The 20,817-nt window shown below is 36.4% G+C and overlaps 1 protein-coding gene across 1 annotated transcript in view; it reads right to left on the reverse strand.

The window, feature by feature from the left end:
• Nucleotides 1-20,817, reverse strand: part of MSH4 (mutS homolog 4) — a 114,355-nt gene that overhangs the window by 79,472 nt on the left and 14,066 nt on the right. The window contains exons 5-8 of the mRNA XM_047726314.1: nucleotides 18,585-18,700; nucleotides 17,159-17,332; nucleotides 11,144-11,316; nucleotides 2,821-2,888 (exon numbers count right to left, since the gene is read on the reverse strand). Coding sequence (XP_047582270.1) covers nucleotides 2,821-2,888; nucleotides 11,144-11,316; nucleotides 17,159-17,332; nucleotides 18,585-18,700 — 531 coding nt within the window. The remainder of the gene's footprint in view (nucleotides 1-2,820; nucleotides 2,889-11,143; nucleotides 11,317-17,158; nucleotides 17,333-18,584; nucleotides 18,701-20,817) is intronic.

Here is a 20,817-nt window from a genome sequence, read left to right on the forward strand (position 1 = left end):
TTACATCTGGAAAATTCCCAAATATTGAAGACTAAATAACACACTTCTAAATAACCCATGTCAAAAAAGAAATTAAAAAGGAAATTAGAAGGTATTTTAACTTTTTTGAATAAAAAACACAACATATCAAAAACTTAAATATAGGGGCACCTGGGTGGCTCAGTCAGTTAAGCGTCTGCCTTCGCCTCAGGTCATGATCCCAGGGATCTGGGATAGAGCCCCACATCAGACTCTCTGCTCAGTAGGGAGTCTGCTTCTTCCTCTCCCCCTGCTTGTGCTCTCTTTCACTTTCTCAGTCCCTCTCAAATAAATAAAATCTTTTTTAAAAATTGTGAAATATAGGGGCACCTGGGTGGCTCAGTGGGTTAAGCCTCTGCCTTCAGCTCAGGTCATGATCTCAGGGTCCTGGGATTGAGCCCCGAATCAGGCTCTCTGCTCAGCGGGAAGCCTGCTTCCCCCTCTCTCTCTTCCTGGCTCTCTTTAAAAAAAAAAATTGTGAAATATAGCTAAAGCATTACTCAGAGGGAAATTTATCACACTAACTGACCATATTAGGAAAGAAAAAAGATCTCGAATTGACCACCTCAGCTTCTACCTTCAGAACCCTGAGAAAGAAGAGAAAATTGAGCACAGAGTAAGTAGAAGAAAGAAAAAGAGAGAGAAAAATAAACCATAAAACAGCATAAAACTGACTCTTAACTATAGAGAACTGAGGATTACTGTAGGGGAGGTTGATAGGGGATGGGTTAAATGGTGATGGGGATTAAGGAATGCACTGGTGATGAGCACCAGGTGTTGAATAGAAGTGCTGAATCATTATATTGCACATCTGAAACTAATATTACACTGTACATTAACAAATGGAATTGAAATAAAAACTTGGAAGAAAACAAGCAAACAAATAAATACTCGCTCAAAAAAAAAAAAAGACTGATAAAAGCAGAAATCCATGAAGTGGAGAAAAAGGAAAAAAGACAAAATCAATTAAATCAAAAATTGGTTTCTTTTTTTTCTTTTTTAAAGACTTTATTTATTTATTTATCTGACAGAAAGAGAGGGAGATCACAGTAGGCAGAGAGGCAGAAAGAGAGAGAAGAGGAGGAAGCAGGCCCTCCACTGAGCAGACAGCCTGATGTGGGGCTCGATCCCAGGACCCTGAGATCATGACCCGAGCTGAAGGCAGAGGCTTAACCCACTGAACCACCCAGGCACCCCTCAAAAATTGGTCTCTTGAAAACACCAAAAAAATTGATAACCTCTAGTCAGAATGACTAAGAAAAAAAAGAGGGAACATTCAATTACCAACATCAAGAATAAGAGAGGTATATCACTGCAGACTGTACAAATATAAAAGGATAGTAAAGAGGTCATTATGAAAAATGTAATGTCAATAAATTCAACAAGTTGGGTGAAGTGACAAATTCTTTGAAAGACACCTACCAAACCAAAGCTCATTCAACAAGAAACAGGTAATCTGAATAGTATCATATCTGTTAATAAGTTGAATTTATAGTCAAAAACCTTCCTAGAAAGAAAATCTCAAGTTGTAATGGCTTCATTTGTGAATTTTACCAAACATTTAAGGTAGAAATAATACCAGTTCCACACAAACTGTAGTAGGAAGTTAAAGAGGAGGGAATACTTTGAAACTCATGTTACAAACATAACTAATTTTGTTCCAGACATCAGTTGTTTTTGGCTTCTTCTTACTTATATATTGAATTGTATGTATGTATGTGTGTGTGTGTGTGTATATACATATATATATACATATATATATATACTTCTTACATGTACATTTTTGCTACTTCTTACAGGTATATAAGGTATTTCAATTATTTAAGAAAACTTCTAGTTCTGTGCCTATCCAACAGCCAAAGCTTTTCCATCCATTGGATGGTGTTTTATTATAAATGAACCTCAAGAGTGTTATCTCTACAATAAGGAAACACTTCTGAAACAGATTAGTTAGATTTCAATGGATTTCCAGAGTAACCAAATTTCAAATCAAACTCTACTTATGTATAAAACTCTTTTCCTTTTTAGCATATGAGCAAAAATATGCATGTATTTCATTAAAGTAAATATTTTTCAATTCATCTTAAAGAGAAGAATAAAAACCACCTATCACTTTCTTCATAGGATGTGCCCATAAGCACTATTTAATTTTGAAAAATATCCAAAGACATTGTTTCATCTTAAAGTTTAACCATATTTGAAGGCTAATCAAACTTCACATAATATTCACTTTTAAGAAGCACCCATAATCTTTGGATCTAACATAATTTTTATCTAGTTATTTATGAAGCAAATACTATAGTCTAAGTTTTAAAAAGATTACAAACATTTTAAGTAAATATTTGATTAATGAAAATATGCCAATTCCTCAACTAGGAAACTTTTTTTTTTTTTTCCTGTAACATAAGAATAGGAAATTCGGGGAAAAAAAGTTTCCTTTAAAAGGCATAAAAATGGGGCGCCTGGGTGGCTCAGTGGGTTAAGCCGCTGCCTTCGGCTCAGGTCATGATCTCAGGGTCCTGGGATGGAGCCCCACATCAGGCTCCCTGCTCAGCAGGGAGCCTGCTTCCCTTCCTCTCTCTCTGCCTGCCTCTCTGCCTACTTGTGATCTCTGTCTGTCAAATAAATAAATAAAATCTTTTAAAAAATAAATAAATAAATAAATAAATAAATAAATAAAAATGCTCTAGATATTAATAATGAAATACTCTTCCAAAATATTTTTATATATTCCAAATGTTATTTCACATTAAGACAAATTATATCATATAAATTATAATAATATAATACATATATACTTACTGTGTCTTGCTTTGGAATTTGGACTAAAACAGAAAGAAGTTGCTCTGTATCAAGAAATCTTGATATAACTGAAACAAATAAAAAACGTGCATTTAAATTGTGTTACAGTTCAAAATATAAACTATGTAAAATATTATCCTCAAATAATAAAACAGAACAGTTCTACCTACAAACTTTCATCTGTTTTAATAGTCTTTATCTATCTTATATATGTCAGGAATAAAACAGTAAATTATAATGGTCTTTTCTTAATTTTATTAGTTATAAGCTGTCTTCAAATATCTGACACTGTTGATCATCCTTTCCTTCTAAAAACTATACTTCTCTGGCCTTTAGATGTTATTATAATTTTCTTCCTACCTTTTTGATTTGTAACTTTTCTTCATGATACTTAAGATTAGTTTAAAAACCCAGTTCAACCACTAACCAGGTAACCTACCAGAATTTACCTATCTTCTCTGAACTTTGGCTGTGTTCATTTTTTAAATGTGGATAGTAACCTCTACCTCCTAGGGTTATTGTGAGGAATAAGTTGGATAATATGTGTAAAGTACCTGGCACACACTAGAGCTCAAAACTGTTCTATTGTTCTTCTCAACTTATTTTCTAGCTTAAAGTATTCTATAAAAACAAATTCATAGATAACTGTAATCTACCCCTTTTAAATATCTCAATTTTTTTCTAACCTTGCCATTTAACAGAACTTTTAAGGATGAACTCATTTCCTCATACTTAAAATACAGTAAGCTATACTAATTTTCTCTTAATAACTCATTACTATTATCATCACTGAAATGTATGACCTTAAAGTTTTATATAGACTTAACTGATACTTCCACAAAATGGATCCAATCTCCTACCTTTTTTTGGTTTTTGTTTTTGTTTTTTGTTTTTCAACCTGCTACTTTTAAAAAATCCAAAAAGACAAAAATTTTATGTCACTTTCTTCCTGTTCAAATGCCAAGTATCTTGTGGTATTTTTCAGTTTGCCTACCTCTAGAACTCTGTCCTTTTCTAAGTTGCTGCTTCTACAGTAATTAGCTATGTTAAAGAATGTTTAAAAAATCACAGTAAATAGACTGAGTATACTAATATTATACTGTTCAGTAAGACATAATACTATTATGATATTTTACATGTGATTCCACTAACCACACTCTCTTAAGCCCTCATATAGATTGGCCTCTCTCTTTTTTGGTCTGTTCTTCTTCACTTCCCTAAGTCTATCATAACAACCAGAATAATGTTTCTAAAATAAGTGTCTGATCATATTATTCTCCTGATTTAATATCATCAGCTCCCTATTGCATACAGGATAAAATCCCAAATTTCTTACCATTATATAAAAGCCCTTCACAAGCTAGCCCCAATCCTCATTTTCTGCCAGGCTTCAAGTCATAAGTAACTATTGGCCATGACTTGAATACAATAAGCTCTTTCATATCAATATTAAATACAATGGCAAAAGCTTATGTTAAGTCTATCTTCCCCACCTTCCCAGAAAAAAAATGTTCCCTAGAAAGTAATGACTGCTCAAGATCACAGCCAATGGCACCATATCAGATATTTATCCCAGCCACTACATCCAAAAAAACATTGTTGTTGTCCTATATGCATCAGCATACCTTGCACAGGCAGGTTCCCTTTGTTTTGAATATCATTTCTAGGATTCTCCTATTGTCAAAATCCTACCCATTCTCTATTATAGAACTGAAATATTATCAGGGCACACAGCTGGCTCAGTCAGAAGAACACGTGACTCTTTGATCTTGGGGTCACAAGTTCAAGCCCCACATTGAGTGTAGAGATTACATAAATAATAAATAAATGCTAAAAAAAAAAAGAACTGAAAGATTATTTATGGATCCTGTATTCTGCTTTTTTCCCAGTTCACTTCCTAGTGTTCCCATAAAATACTCAATTATTATTGCATTGATAGCACTGTATCATAATTATTTATTTAGAATTCTGTTCTCTAACACGAGTGTAAGATCCTTGAGGACAGACGCTTATAGCTTAATCTTCCTCATCTTTTTGTCACTAATACCTATAGAATGCCTACAATAAAGTCAGTACTAGGTTGTTGAGGTTTTTTGTTGTTATTGTTGTTAAAGATTTATTTATTCCAGAGAGACAGAATGCATAGAAGCAGGGGAAAAGGCAGAGGGAGAGGGTGAGAGAGAGAAGCAGACTCCCCGCTGAGCATCAAGCCCAACATGGGGCTCCATCTCACAACCCATGAGATCATGACCTGAGCCAAAACTAAGAGTCAGACGCTTAAACTGACTGACCCACCCAGGTGCCCCTAGGTCGTTGTTTTAATGAGATTTGGATTCTCCTATTTTAATAAGCTATAAAAATTATGCTCCCACCTTGCTCTGCTCCCCTACTTCATTACATGTTGAGATAAATTATAAACTCTCAAGATATAGAAAACATAGAAGTGTTTAACATTTGTAGATGCAAATTTAAAACTGTCAGTTAAAAGAAATTATAAAATATATCAAAATTAAAGTTTCAAAGAAAATTCAAGTTTTTCATTAATATCACACCCTATAAAACATAACGCTGGGAACAATAAAATACAAATTTCAAGAGGTTCAACAACAAATCAATAGTTTAACAAATATGAATACCTGTTATATCCTAGCCTTGTACAGGAATCCTCCAACAAAGCATGCACTTACAATCCAGTAAGATAAGTGGCATAACAAGGCACTACGGGAAACATGTAGAAAAGATACCTAACACAAACCTGGGGAGTCAGAGAGGCTTCTCACATGAGTGACATCTAAGCTGGAATGGTAAAGGATGAACTGTCGTTAGTTAAGGAGTGCCTGGGAGGAGGTGTCACAGGGAAGGAAGAAGAAAGAGTCTAGGCAAATGTACAGACTACAAAGACTAAAAAACATGAGGGAATCTGCTCAAGTAACTGAAAGAAGTTTAATTCTATTAAAAGGTAGAATGGAAAGTGAGGAGTAGCAAGACATGCTGTGGGAGATGACAAGGAAAGAGTCATATAGAAGAGTCTGGATTTTATCCTAAAAGTAATGAGAAGAGATTGAAGAATTTTACGCAAGTGTGTATGTCGTAGCCCCCAAAGATATCTACGTCCTAATTCCTGGAATGTGCAAATATGTTACCTGATAAAAGAAACTTTGAAGATGGAATTTAGTTAAGCATCTTGAAATGGAGAGATTATTCTGGATTATTTGTCGGTTCCCTAAGTAATCACAAGAGTCCTTTGAAGAGGGTTGTAGGAGGATCAGTGACAAAAGAGAGGATACAAGGACAAAAGCAGAGGTCAGAAAGTAGAAAAGATACTATGCTGCTGGCTTTGAAGATGGAGAAAGGCCCATGAGCCATCTACTGATCTGCACAGACTCTAGAAACTGGAAAAGGCAAGAAATAGATTTGTCCATAGAGCCTCCAGAAGGAATGTGGACTGCTAACATACTGATTTTTCCCAATAAAACTGATTTCTGACTTCCAGAACCTAAGATAATAAATTCATGGTGTTTTAAACCACTAAATTTGTGGTAATTTGTTATATTAACAGTAAGAAATAAATACAGAGTGATATTCTCAGAATTATATTTTCAAAAGATCATTCAGGCTCCAGTATAGAGAAGACACCATAAAAAGAAAGATTGGAGGAGGGAGATCAAATAGGAAGTTGTTGCAATAATTCAAAATATAGATAAATTTTTCCCAGCCCAGCAGCACTGGGGATAAAAGCAATGCATTCAAAGAGATATACATATAGTCTCACTTACTTGTGGAGCAGAAGGAATAACATGGAGGACACTGGGAGATGGAACGGAGAAGTGAGTTGGAGGAAATTGGAGGGGGAGACAAACCATGAGAGACTGTGGACTCTGAGGAAAAAACTGAGGATTTTGGAGGGGAGGGGGGTGGGGGGTTGGGTGAGCCTGGTGGTTAAAGAGGGCAAGTATTGCATGGAGCATTGGGTGTGGTGCATAAATAACAGATGCTGGAACACTGAAAAGAAATAAAATAAAATGGAGGAAAAAAGAGATATACAGAAAGAACTTTGCAGAATTTGATGACTGATTTCAGGGAAGAGAAGTGTTAAGAATGACTTCCGGGGGGGGTTGTGGGTAGCTCAGTTGGTTTAGTGCCTGCCTTTGGCTCAGGTCATGATCTCAGGGTCCTAGAATTGAACCCTAAGTTGGGCTCCCTGCTCATCTGGGAGCGTGATTCTCCCTTTCCTTCCACCTGCCATTCCCCCTGCTTGTGCCATCTCTGTCAAATAAATAAAACCTTTTTTAAAAATTAAAAAAAAAAAAAGAATGACTTCCAGGTATGTGGCTTGATAAAGAGGCTGGATGTAGAGCTCTTCACTGAAATCAGAAAGACTGACTCAGAAGGGAAGATAGTACAGTTTGGGTACACTGAATTTAAAATGATAGAGGAACATCTAACAAGTGCTCAGTAGGCAATAAGACAGATGGGGCTAAAGGTCTGTAGAAATACGTGGGTATGAGATACAGATTAGGAAGTCATGAATATGTGAGTGATAATTATAAAGCCAGGAAGGTAAGTCATATTTGAATACACAGGGTAAAAAAACAATCTAAGACGAATCTTTGAAGAGGCTTAGCATTTAGGGAATAAGCAAAGGAAAAGAAATCTATAAGGAAGATGCAGGGGGAAAAGAAAAGGCTCATAAGTCTTTCCCTTTTCCATTTGAAAGAAAGGACTCCAATGTTTTTACTCTGTTACCTGATCAATGACAGAGCTTTCTGAGGAAGTTCCAAGACAGTAAGTATACAGTCCTGAGGTCTATTTGGAAATCCCTATAGATAACAGTTTGAGGGAGATAACCAGTTGGTTCTGACTGGATAGTAACATAAAAAAATTTTTTTAGGGGTGCCTGGGTGGCTCAGTGGGTTAAGCCTCTGCCTTCAGCTCAGGTCATGATCCCAGGGTCCTGGGATCGAGCCCCACATCGGGCTCTCTGCTCCGCAGGGAGCCTGCCTCCACCTCTCTCTCTCTGCCTGCCTCTCTGCCTGCTTGTGATCTCTGTCTGTCAAATAAATAAATAAAATCTTAAAAAAAAAATTTTTTTTATTATGTTCAATTAGCCAACATTGAACTAATAAAATTGTTAATTGAACAATTTTATTAGTTCAATGTTGGCTAATTGAACATAATAAAAAAAAATTTTTTTTAAGATTTTATTTATTTATTTGACAGAGAGAGATCACAAGCAGGCAGAGAGGCAGGCAGAGAGAGAGGGGGAAGCAGGCTCCCTGCTGAGCAGAGACCCCCCCGATGTGGGGCTCGATCCCAGGACTCTGGGATCATGACCTGAGCCGAAAGCAAAGGCCTTAACCCATTGAGCCACCCAGGCGCCCCACCTCATTAGTTTTTGATGTAACGTTCAACAGTTTGTTAGCTGTATATAACACTCACTGCTCATCACAACACGTGCCCTCTTTAATAACCATCACCCTGTTACCCTATTCCTCCAACCCCCCTCCCTTCTGTAATCCTTAGTTTGTTTCCCAGAGTCCAGAGTTTCTCATGGTTTGTCTCCCTCTCTGATTTCTTCCCAGTTTTCCCTCCCTTTCCCTATGGTCCCCTGTGCTATTCCTTATGTTCCACATATGAGTAAAACCATATGATAATTGTCTTTCTCTGCTTAGAGATAATATCCTCCAGTTCCATCCATGTAAACGTAAATGGTAAGTATTCATCCTTTCTGATGGCTTAATAATGTTCTATTGTATATATGAACCACATCTTTATTCATTCATCTGTTGAAGGACATCTCGGCTCCTTCCACAGTTAGGCTATTGTGGACACTGCTGCTGTGGACATTGAGGTGCACGTGCCCCTTCTTTTCACTACATCTGTATCTTTGGGGTAAATACCTAGTAATCCAATTGTTGGGTCATATGGTAGCTCTACTGTTAACATCTTGAGGAACCTCCACACTGTTTTCCCAGAGTGGCTATACCAGCTTGCATTCTCACTAAGAGTGTAAGATGGTTCCCCTTTCTCCACATCCTCGCTAATATTTGTTGTTTCCTGTCATGTAAACTTTTTTTTTTAAAATGAGTTTCAGAGCTAAAAAAGAAGGAAACTCCAAAGAATTAGAAAGAAAATCAGGAGACTGTATAATTGCAAAAACAAAAAAAGGCAGTAATTCAATAAAGAGAGATATTTAACAGTATCATGTAAGTTGGAGCTCAAATAAGAGAACTAATGTGTGTCCATTAAATTTAACAATGAATATTTAGGTGACTGTCTTAGGCTAAGTTCTTCAGAAGGAGATCCTGACATGAGGATTGATGTGCAAGTGATTTATCAAGAATGTGCTTCCAGGGGTATCTGGGTGGCTCAGTCGGTTGAATGTCCAACTCTTAATCTCAGCTCAGGTCTTGATCTCAGGGTCATAAGTTCAAGTGAAAAAAGGGGAAAAAAAGAATGTGTTTCCAAATTTAAGAAACAAAATAGATGAACATATGGGAAGGGGGAGAAAAGAGAGAGGGAAACCAATACTAAGAGATTCTTTTTAAGATTTTATTAATTTATTTATCTGAGAGAGAGAGAGAATGAGAGAGAGCACGCATACAGGCATGGGGTGGGGAGCAGCAGAGGGAGAGGGAGAAGCAAGGAGTGATGAGCAGGGAGCATGACCCAGGGCTCTATCCCAGGACCCTGAGATCATGACCTGAGCCAAGAAAGACATTTAACTGACTGACCCACCCAGGCACCCAAGAGATTCTTAATGACAGAGAAAAACTGAAGGTTGATAGAGAGAGGTGGGGGGCGGGGAATGGTCTAGATGAGCGATGGGTATTAAAGAGGGCACTTGTGATGAGTACTGGGTATTGTATGTAAGTGATGAATCACTGAATTCTACTTCTGAAATCAATATTGCACTGTACGTTAACTAAAATTTAAATATATTTTTTTAAATGCTTCCAAGAGAAAACGGGAGAAGAGAGAAGGATGTGGAAGGGAAAAAAAAGTCAAGCAGAAGTATAATTTCAGGCAAAGTCCTATTGAAGGTAACTTCAACTGATCCTATAGAAGAATTCTGGAGTTAAGGGCTGCAAGACTCTTCTGGCATGCTTCTTGAAAGCAAAATACTAATAGTCTGGGGGCAGATTCCAAAGAGACTCCAAGTGTGGGCCAGGAGAAGCAAAAGCCACACAGAGCAAGAAAAGGGGTACACATAAAGGTAAAAAGACAAGAGGACCTTGACAAAGAACCAATAACATTTGCTACAGTAACCTTTACTAGAGAAATCTCACACAGTGAGCACAGAAACAGTACATTGAAATATTGTGAAAAGAAGATAGTGACTGCAGAAAATCTGTCTTTCGACAAGTTTACCTATGAATTGGGAGAACAGAGAAATAAGGTGGTAGCTGGAGAAGGTAAAGTCCAATGAGTTTTTTTTGTTTGTTTGTTTTTTACAAAGATAGGAAAGACAGGAGGAAGAGAGGAAAAATATTAAAGATATGGGAGAAAAATGAGTACAAAGACAGTATCCAGAACATAGGTAGAGCAATTAACTACAGGCAGGAGAAGGGCAACTGCATATTTGGTCACAGAAAGTTTAAAAAGCTGATTATTGTTGGAGTTTGACTGACATTACGTAATTAAATAACTTCATATTTTAGGCACTTATGTATTACATGGAATGCCAGGTTTAGGTCAGCCAAAAAGATGTTACTATGAACAAGAAAAGGAATAGAGTTAAAAATGTCTTCTTTGTGGGGTGCCTGGCTGGCTTAGTCCTCCAGAGGTGCATGCAACTCTTGATTTCAGGGTTGTGAGTTTGAGCCCCATGCTCAGTGTAGAGATTACTAGAAAATAAATTTTTTTAAAAAATGGCTTCTTTGTAGCTTGCTCAATGCCTCCTAGATTTTCATGTACCAGAACACCAAGTGGAATGGCTGGGAGAATAGAGGTATGAAAGATAGATCAAACTGCTAGGAACCAGGAATTGAACTAGGAGCAGTGCGTATCTACTGTCCTTCTACCTACAGATTTAAGAAGAGAGTTGTATTGCCATGCAAGTGAACAAATAGCCAGGTGCCAAAGACGATTCTCTTACGTGATGTTATGGGGGTTGAACTGTGTCCCCCAAAAAGATATTTTGAAGTACTAAGTCCTGGTATCTAAAAGTGATCTTTTTTGGAAATTTAGATCTTCGCAGATGTAATCAAGTTAAGATAATGTTATTAGGCTGACCCTTAATCCAATATGACTAGTATTCTTATAAAAAGACAACGTATTTTTTAATAATTTGTATTCATAAAATTAGGTGATATTCATTTACCTGATTGAAGTCCAAAAAAGAGTTCCTCATCTTGAAGTAGTTCTTGAACACAATCTAATCTCATGTTAATGGTTTCAATATCAACTAGAGGTTCTAATATATTAGAACGAAGTCTTCTACTTCCTCCAGGAGTCTTAGTATAATTTAGAACACCAAAGAGTGTGTGATTATTCCTTTGAAAACACAAATAAGGAAAATTTCATCAAGTATAAAAAATAAAATCCAAAGAAGTTACCATTTAACTTTAAAAAAAAAGATTTTATTTATTTATTTGACAGAAATCACGAGAGAGAGAGAGAGGGAAGCAGGCTCCCTGCTGAGCAGAGAGCCCCATGTGGCCTCGATCCCAGGACCCTGACATCATAACTTGAACCAAAGGCAGAGGCTTAACCCACTAAGCCACCCAGGCACCCCAACCATTTAACTTTCTAAATAATCCTTCAATCTCCAGTAGTGATTCTCAAACATTATAATGTGCATACAAATCACACAGGGAATTCTAAGTCTGAGATGAGGCCAAAGAATATATATTTCAAATAAGCTCCCAAGTATGCTATCAATGGATAATGCTTTAATTAAAAAAGGGTAGACAGTATCTTTTTGTATTAAGTGATTTTTTTCATAGATCAGCTAGAATATTCAGACTAATATAAAATGTTGTAGTCCATGGCATTCCATCAATAATAGCAAGATATCAGTAATGTATCCTTTATAAGGGCAAAGAGCTTTCACACTGAAAAAATAGGTATTTAATATAGTCACTTTGTTCTAATTGAAGAAGTTAGAGAATTACAAACAAAAAGAAAGAAAATAATTTCAGGTACAGAAAATGTTAAACAAACAAACAGAACAGGACTGCATAGAGAATGGCCAGGAGGGTTCTTTAGTTAAGCTGGTTGAGAGAGACCTATATGTACATTTGGTAGTTGAATTCAAAAGGTATCCATGCAAAGATGATGATGGGATGCAAGTGATGTTGACAATGTTGAAAGTAGGTAACATATTGAACACTAAGTATGTGCCAGGCAATATTCCAGGCACTTTACATTTATTAATTTATTTAATTCTAATAACCACAGTGTGAAGTTGATGTTATATTTAACCACATTTTATAAGGAACTGAAGTGCAAAGAAATTAACTCGTCCAAGGTTTCCTAATAGTTAAATAACAAGAAAAGAGTTAGTAGTTAAAAGGGGCCAAATAGGGGCACCTGGGTGGCTCAGTGAGTTAAGCCTCTGCCTTCGGTTCAGGTCATGATCTCAGGGTCCTGGGATGGAGCCCCGCATCAGGCTCTCTGCTCAGCAGGGAGCCTGCCTCCCCCTCTCTCTTTGCCTGCCTCTCTGCCTACTTGTGATTTCTCTATCAAATAAATAAATAAAATTTTTTTAAAAGAGGGGGGCAAGTAGAACAGTAATTTAAGCCCAGGAAGGCTTTTTGGATCTAGAACCAGAAAGAAGATCAAGGTCGGTGGAACTTTGCAAGTGAAAGGAAATGGAGGAAGATGAAGAAGCTGATAGAGGCCTGGACACAGAAGTTCTTATAGGGCATGGTAAAGAGTCTGGACTCTATTCTACATGTAATGGAGCCACTGGAAGATTTTCAGCCACAGAGTTCCAACATCTGATTTCTAGTTTAAAAGGATCACAGTCTGCCCACTGGATCAAGAAAAGACTAAGTGTAGGAGGGTAAAAAGAAGGCAGAGAAACAAGTTAGGGGCTATTATAGTAGTCCAGGCTAAAATGATGGACGCAATGGTTAGGGTTGTAGCCTTGGAAATGTAAGATGTGATCCAGAATTAGTATGTATTCCAAAGGTTGAGCCAAGGGGATTTACTAGTGGACTGAATATGGGTTGCAAGAGGGTAGAAAACAAGAATGACTCTTAACTTAGTCATCAGACTAGCAGGTTTTTGGTATTTTAATTTTTTTTTTTTAAGATTTTATTTATTTGTCAGAGAGAGAGAGAGAGAGACAGCGCGGGCGAGCACAGGCAGACAGAGCGGCAGGCAGAGGCAGAGGGAGAAGCAGGCTTCCCACCAAGCTAGGAGCCCGATGTGGGACTCGATCCCAGGACACTGGGTTCACGACCTGAGCCAAAGGCAGCTACTCAACCAACTGAGCCACCCAGGCGTCCCATTCAATTTTTTTTTTAAGTAAACTTTTAGGGCTCGAACTCACAGCCTTGAAACCATGAGTCATATGCTCTACCAACTGAGCCAGCCAGGTGCCCTGGTACATCAATTTTTTTTTTAAGATTTTATTTATTTATTTGAGAGAGAGAGAGAATGAGACAGAGAGAGAGCATGAGATGGGAGAGGGTCAGAGGGAGAAGTGGACTCCCAGCTGAGTAGGAAGCCCGATGTGGGGTTCGATCCCAGGACTCCAGGATCATGACCTGAGCTGAAGGCAGTTGCTTAACCAACTGAGCCATCCAGGGGCCCCTGGTATATCAATTTAAACAAATTTTTAGAGAACTACTCCAATCAAGTCCCGGTCAGGGGTGGGGGTGGGGTCATCACAGGCATTTACTTTTTGAGAACTGGACATCTACAGGAACCAAGGAAGTGAGCAGCATACCCAAACCTGCCACTTGCTATAGAAATCAAAGGGTGAGACTGCTCTGAACAGGTAGGTGACAAGTCTATAGGAGTGTTAGAGCTATTCAGATAGTTCAGCAGGTCGAATATCCACCTTTTAACCTGATATTCTTTGTTTCAAATCTGTGAAAAGACTTCTCAATGTTCACTTTCAACAATAATATGAACTCTTAGAGGGCAAATATCCTATCATGTAATATATAGTAGGAACTCAAGCAATGTTTAACAATGATAATAATAAATAATGATGAACTATGAAATGAGGCAAAGTTATAAAACACTTTGTGGTAATTACCAGTCTTGGTTGCTGACTCTCTATCTTACTCTACATTATTATAACATAGAAAGTAAATGACAAGAGTAATTTTTCCAGATAATATTATTTTAATTCTTTTTAAGTAGGAAGAAGAAAAGAATATTATTCACTAAGCTGAAAAGGAATAAAGCTACAATTAACTATAAATTAAGGCTGTAATTTTAGACCATCATTATTCCATGGAACTGCAAAGAAACTGAGGCCACTATACTGATGCATAACCAAAAGCATTATATACAGTAATAATCTTACTAAAATAGTATCGACAGCACCTAGATAGATTTAAATTGCTCTTGATGATTAGAGTATAAATTATTAACAAAATTAGACAGCTTTTGTTTCTAAGTTTGCAACAGCAAATAATGTCTGGCAATTCCACATAATGGAAAGTAAAGCCAAGATAAGAATACACAAAGTAACAGAGATATTGAAACAACTATGGCTCTAAATTTGCACGGAGCACCTTAAGATTTCATTTCTCTAAAATGCTTGTTATTCCCTTCAATATCCTTAATACTAAAAATCATAATCACTTTATCCCTTTCATTGATGTCTAATGTTATATTTAATTACCAGAAGCTGATTATTTACTCCAAGCTTACTTACTCTGAACTTGCACTTTACCAATAAATAGTACTAAATAGCTTTAGTTTCCTTGCACATATCATACTGTTATAATGAAAATCATGGGGTGCGTGGGTGGCTCAGTGGTTTAAGCCTCTGCTTTTGGCTCAGGTCATGATCTCAGGGTCCTGGGATTGAGCCCCACATCGGGATCTCTGCTCGGCAGGGATCCTACTTCCCACTCTCTTTCTGCCTGCCTCTGTCTACTTGCGATCTCTCTCTCTGTCAAATAAATAAACAAAATCTTGGGAAAAAAAAAAAAAAAAGAAAAGAAAGTCATGCCTTCAGGATGCCTGGGTGCATCAGTAGGTTAAGTGTCTGCCTTTGGTTCAGGTCATGAACTCAGAATCCCTGGATCGAGCCCCATGTTGGGCTCCCCGCTCAGTGAGGAGCTGAGAGCTGCTCCCTCTGCCTCTCCCCTCACCCCCCAACACCCGAGCTCCTGCTTGTGCTCTCTCTCTCTCTCTCTTTCTCACTCACTCTCCCTCTCTAGTGAATAAATAAAATCTTAAAAAAAAAAAAAAAGGAAAGAAAATCATGCTTTTAAGACTTGACTTTTCACCTTTTCTACTTCATCTGGATAACTTTTTATATTTCAAAACTTACCTCAGGTATTTTCTCCTCTAGAAAGCCTTTCCTAATTACTTCCTTTTTACCCTTAACCCACTCTCTGCTATGATCCCTTTTATGCAAATTTTATCACCATACTTTGTACACGTTAATAATACTGCCTTTGTGTTTCCTACTCTAGACTGTAATTCCTCAAGGAGAAAAATCATAGCTCATTAATTCTTTGTCCCAAACTGACCTCTTATTAATGCATTTCTGCCTGACCATCACCATGTTGATTATTTTCTATTAACGTGTTAATTCTCCTTTAAGTAACCCACTATGAAATCTACAGTGTGTGTGCATGCATGCGTGTGTGTGTATGTGTGTGTGTGTGCGCGCGCACCTCTCCCTATCTCTTTATCTCTCATGCCCACCATCAATATTCCTGGTGCTCTAATTAAAGTTAATAAGAAACCAATAAAACCAGCAATCTAGTCATACCATAGACCAAGTTGATTCAACTATTTTTACCTTCCCAAATAATTACATAGCCCCTTAAATTTCCTGGACTTGATGCTTTTAAAGATGCTTATTCTAATTTTGTAGTAATCTAGATACAATATCTTCTTTTTATTGTGGTAAAACACACATAACATAAATTTTACCTTTTTAATCATTTTAAGCACATAATTCAGTGTTGTTAGATACACCCACAATATTGTACAACCACTGCCACTGCCCATTTCCAGAACTTTTTCATCATCCCAAGCAGAAACTCTGAATCCACCAAACAGTAACAACTCACTCCCCACTGTTCCAAGTTCCTGATCATTTCTGTCTACTTTCTATCTCTATGAATTTGCCTAGTCTAGATATCTAAGTGGAATTAAAAAATATTTTTCCTTTTGTGTTTGGTTTATTTCACTTAGTACAATGTTTTCAAGGTTCATACATCTAGTGGCATCTATCAGAATTTCACTCATTTTTTTTTTTAAGATTTTATTTATTCATCTGAGAGAGAAAGTCCAAACAGGGGGAGCAACAGAGGGAGAAGAAGCAGACTCCCTGCTGAGCAGGGAGCCCAACACGGGGCTCGAACCCAGGACCCTAAAATCATGACAGTCACTTAACAGTCTTAACTGTCTTAACAGTCACTTAACAGTGACTGAAGACAGTCACTTAACAGACTGGGCCACCCAGGTGCCCCTGAAATTCCATTCATTTTTAAGGCTGAATGATATTCTATTGTACATCATGTATATACCTTATTTTGTTTATCTAGTCAGTCATTCATTGATGGACATTTGGTTTATTTCCACCTTTTGGCTACTGTGAATAATGCTGCTATGAACACTTGTATGCAAGTAACTCTTTGAGTCTCTGCTTTCAATTCTTCTCAGTATATACACCTAGAAGTGGAATGATGAATCATATGGTAATTCTATGTTTAACTTCTTTGATGAGTCACCATTCTGTTTCCAAAAATGACTGTACCATTTTACATTCTCATGAAAAATGTACCAGGGTTCAAATTTCTGCACATCTTTGCCAATATTTATTTTCTACTTACTTGATAATAACCATCTTAATGAGTGTGAAGTAGTTAATTGTAGTTTTGATTTGCATTTCCATAATGACTGTGCTTATTGGCCATTTGTAGATCTTCTTTGCAGAAAAGTCCATTCAAGTCTTTGTCTATTTTGAAATGGACTGTTTGCTTTTTGTTGTTTCATACAAATATCTTTTTAAAAATTTGACTTTTGTGAAACATCTAGCAGTTCAGCAACAATGGTACAATAATTAAAGGTATGTTTATTTATTATTTCTACATCAAACAATTTAAAGAAATGTAAAGTATTTATAGAAAAATAGGACATAATAAAATATATTGATACATTTTGTAAGAAAAAAATTGGATGATCTTACCTACAGTCTTGATTATTAATTAGTAACTCAAGGTTTTGGGCTGATGATGAATCTATCATGGCTGTCTGTTCACTACCCTGGAAACAAATCTTCAGTGATTTTGGTGCATAAACTGAATTTTGAATAAATTCAACATATTTTAATAAAGCTGCAACAGCTGCAAGGCAGTAATACCTGAAAGGTGACCAATGAAACATCACTATAAATCTTTAGAATAAATAAAAAGTATTGCTATAAAAGAAAACATTTATTTCACCTCATTATTAGGAAAATTATAAATATTTGCATGGCACTGCTTAAATTCAAAGGGAAAAAGCACACTCAGTGCTCTTTACTTTTGAAAATTTGCTAAATAACCTCTAAACCATAAAAGTTCATAGAACAGACAATTTTCTGAAGTCTGACACTTAAGGACTCCAATAAATCACATGTTGGAAAACAATATTCAGTGGTAGTATGTGTCAATGTACCATTCTAAGAATTCAAATCATGTTGAAAAGGTCAAAGTTAGGAGGTTCCCAAGTACAGAAAAATATGTTAGGATCTTGGTGAGCTTAGTCACTAGTACAATGTAACTCAAGGAAAAGTATCTATTTAGTATGTTCTAAAAAATATCCTTTCTAGGGTGCCTGGGTGGCTCAGCCTGTTAAGCATCTGCCTTTGACTCAGGTCATGATCTCAGGGTCCTGGCATGGAGCCCAATGCAGGGATCCCTGCTCAGACAGGAGACTGCTTCTCTCTCCCCATCTGCCTGCTGCTGCCCCTGCTTATGCTCACTCTCTCTCTCTCTGTCAAATAAATAAATAAAATCTTAAAAAATATATCCTTTTTGGGGACGCCTGGGTGGCTCAGTTGGTTAAGCCGCTGCCTTCGGCTCAGGTCATGATCCCAGGGTCCTAGGATTGAGTCCCGCATTAGGCTCCTTGCTCAGTGGGAAGCCTGCTTCTCTCTCTGCCCCTGCCTGCCGCTCTGTCTGCTTGTGTTCTCCCGTGCTCGCTCGCTCGCTCTCTCTGTGACGAATAAATAAATAAAATCTTAAAAAAAAAATATATATATATATATATCCTTTTTGAAAATATCATTCCCTGTCCTAGCTGAATCTCTTAGGAGTACATGTATGAAATAACAGGACTACAGCTCTGTGCCTCACATTTCTAGGTTACCGTGGCTACTTGAGTAAAGTGAGCAGCAACCACAACAGCAATAGATTATGACCAATTTGGAAAAATTCTATATAAATTAAGTTAGCAAAATATGCCTTGTATATAAATTTTAGTTAACTATTTTACTATTTCAGTAATTACTGACTGTGTATTATAAACCAGGTACTTTTCTAAGGATACAGGAGAGAACAAAACAGACAAAAGACCTTGCCCTCATGGAACTCACTCTATAGATTTATTACTTTCCCTAAATGATAACTTACTTGGATTGAACCTCCATTAGGACAGTGCTGAATTCTGTTATGCATAACTGTTCAATGTACTCTAGTCCTTTTGTTTCATTGAAATATTTCCTTTGGACAGTAGTAAAATTAACATTCTGAAAAAAAGTTTTAATTCCAAAATAAATTTTAAGTTTCATGCAGTTGCCCAAAACTGCTTTCTTAAACACATGCAGGCAGGTACATGTGTACGCGGCTTTATATCGTATAAAGTTTTTTTATTATTTATTATTTTCCAGAGTTAAATAGAATATTTGCTTAATGATTTAAGAAAAAGAGAATGATTATCTGTTTTGCTAAGTGAATTATGGCAGTCTATAGCTCTTATTAGACCACAGTCACATGATATTTAATTGGATGTGGTAGGTATAATAATAAAATTTAAACACGAGAGACACTGCCTTCTACTAATTTTATTCTACAGCTCCACCACCACCCAGGTTTTATATTTGGTGTTACATATTCCATCATAATTGAGATAGAGCAGATCTTTATAATGTATTAGCTGGAAAGGAAGAAAACATCAATTCCAGCTAGCAAATCTATAAGATTCTATATACATGAGGTAAATTTATTTAGAAGAAAAGGAGATAATGGAACTTTTTTAAAAGAGTAGGGGAAAAAAGCATGAAGTTGTAGAATAAAAGGTTTACCTACTCTGAATAAAAATAATACATAAGAAAAATAATATAGTAACAATGAACTATGAAAGAGCTATAAGACAGCAAAAAAAAAAAAAAAAAAACTCATCAGGAGGTAGGGAATTTGTTATGCACCAAGAGTGTTTAAGTTATTTCAGTTAATCTTCACAATAATTCCATGATTTAAGTCTTATTTTAACTACATTTTCTTACAAGTAAAATTCTAAAAAGTCAAGTAGTTTTTCTAACATCATACATTTGATACGTGCCAGAGTTGACTTGAATTTAGACTTCTCTGGCTACAAAGTCCTTCCATTTCATAATGCTTCTCTTTTAATGAAGGTTTTTTTTTTTATTGTAGGTGTGGTAATAATGATAATAATATTAGTTTTCCCCTTCTGCTTATAATACTTTTAACCCAAATACTTCGATGGCTCTGTCTCTTACTTCCTTTAGGGCTTTGCCCAAATGTAACCTTAATCAATGAGGTCATCTCACTAATTACATTATGTAAAATACCAATTCTCTAGGAAGTAGATTATTGAACCTATTTTACTAATGAAAAAAACTTAAGTAACTTAACATGCACAAGATCACTTAGAGTCAAGATCTGAAACAAGCAGTCTGACTCCGCTATTCTTAAGCACTATGCCATACTACCCTACATCTCAACTGTAGTGAATATACGCTATTTTTGCCTTTGAAGGACTCATCTGTTTTACACTCCATGTGGTTTTCGTAACTGTTGATTACAGAGCTGTGTCCCACAGAAAACAAATGACCAGGGATTAATCAATCATAGTGCTTCTACCCTGAGAAATAGTGATTAGTCTAACATGTAGGAATATGAACAAAGCAGGGCCCATTGGGGTCCTTCCCTGGAATTTATATATGGAAACTGGAAGGAAGAATACATTTTTTTCTCTGAATTAGATAAGATATCATATCAATCTGTAGCCATCATAATTATCTTAAGCCTCACAGAAATAACCTACCTACAATTAAAAAAAAAAAAAAAAAGAAGGTGGATGGTGGTGGGAATGAGTAAGGTAAGATTTATCCAACAATTTGGCTTCTCAGTTACATAAGCCAATACATTTCTGGGTTTGTTTGTTTTTTTTCTGTTTTCTTTCTTTCTTTCTTTTTTAACTTAAGCTACTTTAAGTTGAATTACTGTTACAACCCAAGACTTAAAATGCTTAACCAGAGCAAAATAACAAAAGTTGAAACAGTATACATAAATAAAGGTAATGAAAAGAAGTTTGAAGTAATGAATAAAAGAGGTAACAGATAAAGAGATCTGTATCATAGAAACAACAGATTGACAATAGGGGTCATTTTTAGCAATAAGTCAAAGACAGCTGAATTACACAGGATCTCTAAGAGCACAACAAGAAATCTTATATAATTGCAAATGCTGAATATATTAAGAACAATAAAGAACTCATTGGATTCTAAATCTCAGATTGATACCAAATGTGTTAAAGTTAAGGCTACCAACACAAAAAAGTATAGTATACTCTGAAAATAAGTTGCACTCCTCAGGTGGTTATTCCAACTGCCATGCTGCCTAC

This window comes from Lutra lutra, chromosome 4, assembly GCF_902655055.1.
Source record: "Lutra lutra chromosome 4, mLutLut1.2, whole genome shotgun sequence".
Lineage (NCBI taxonomy): Eukaryota > Metazoa > Chordata > Mammalia > Carnivora > Mustelidae > Lutra > Lutra lutra.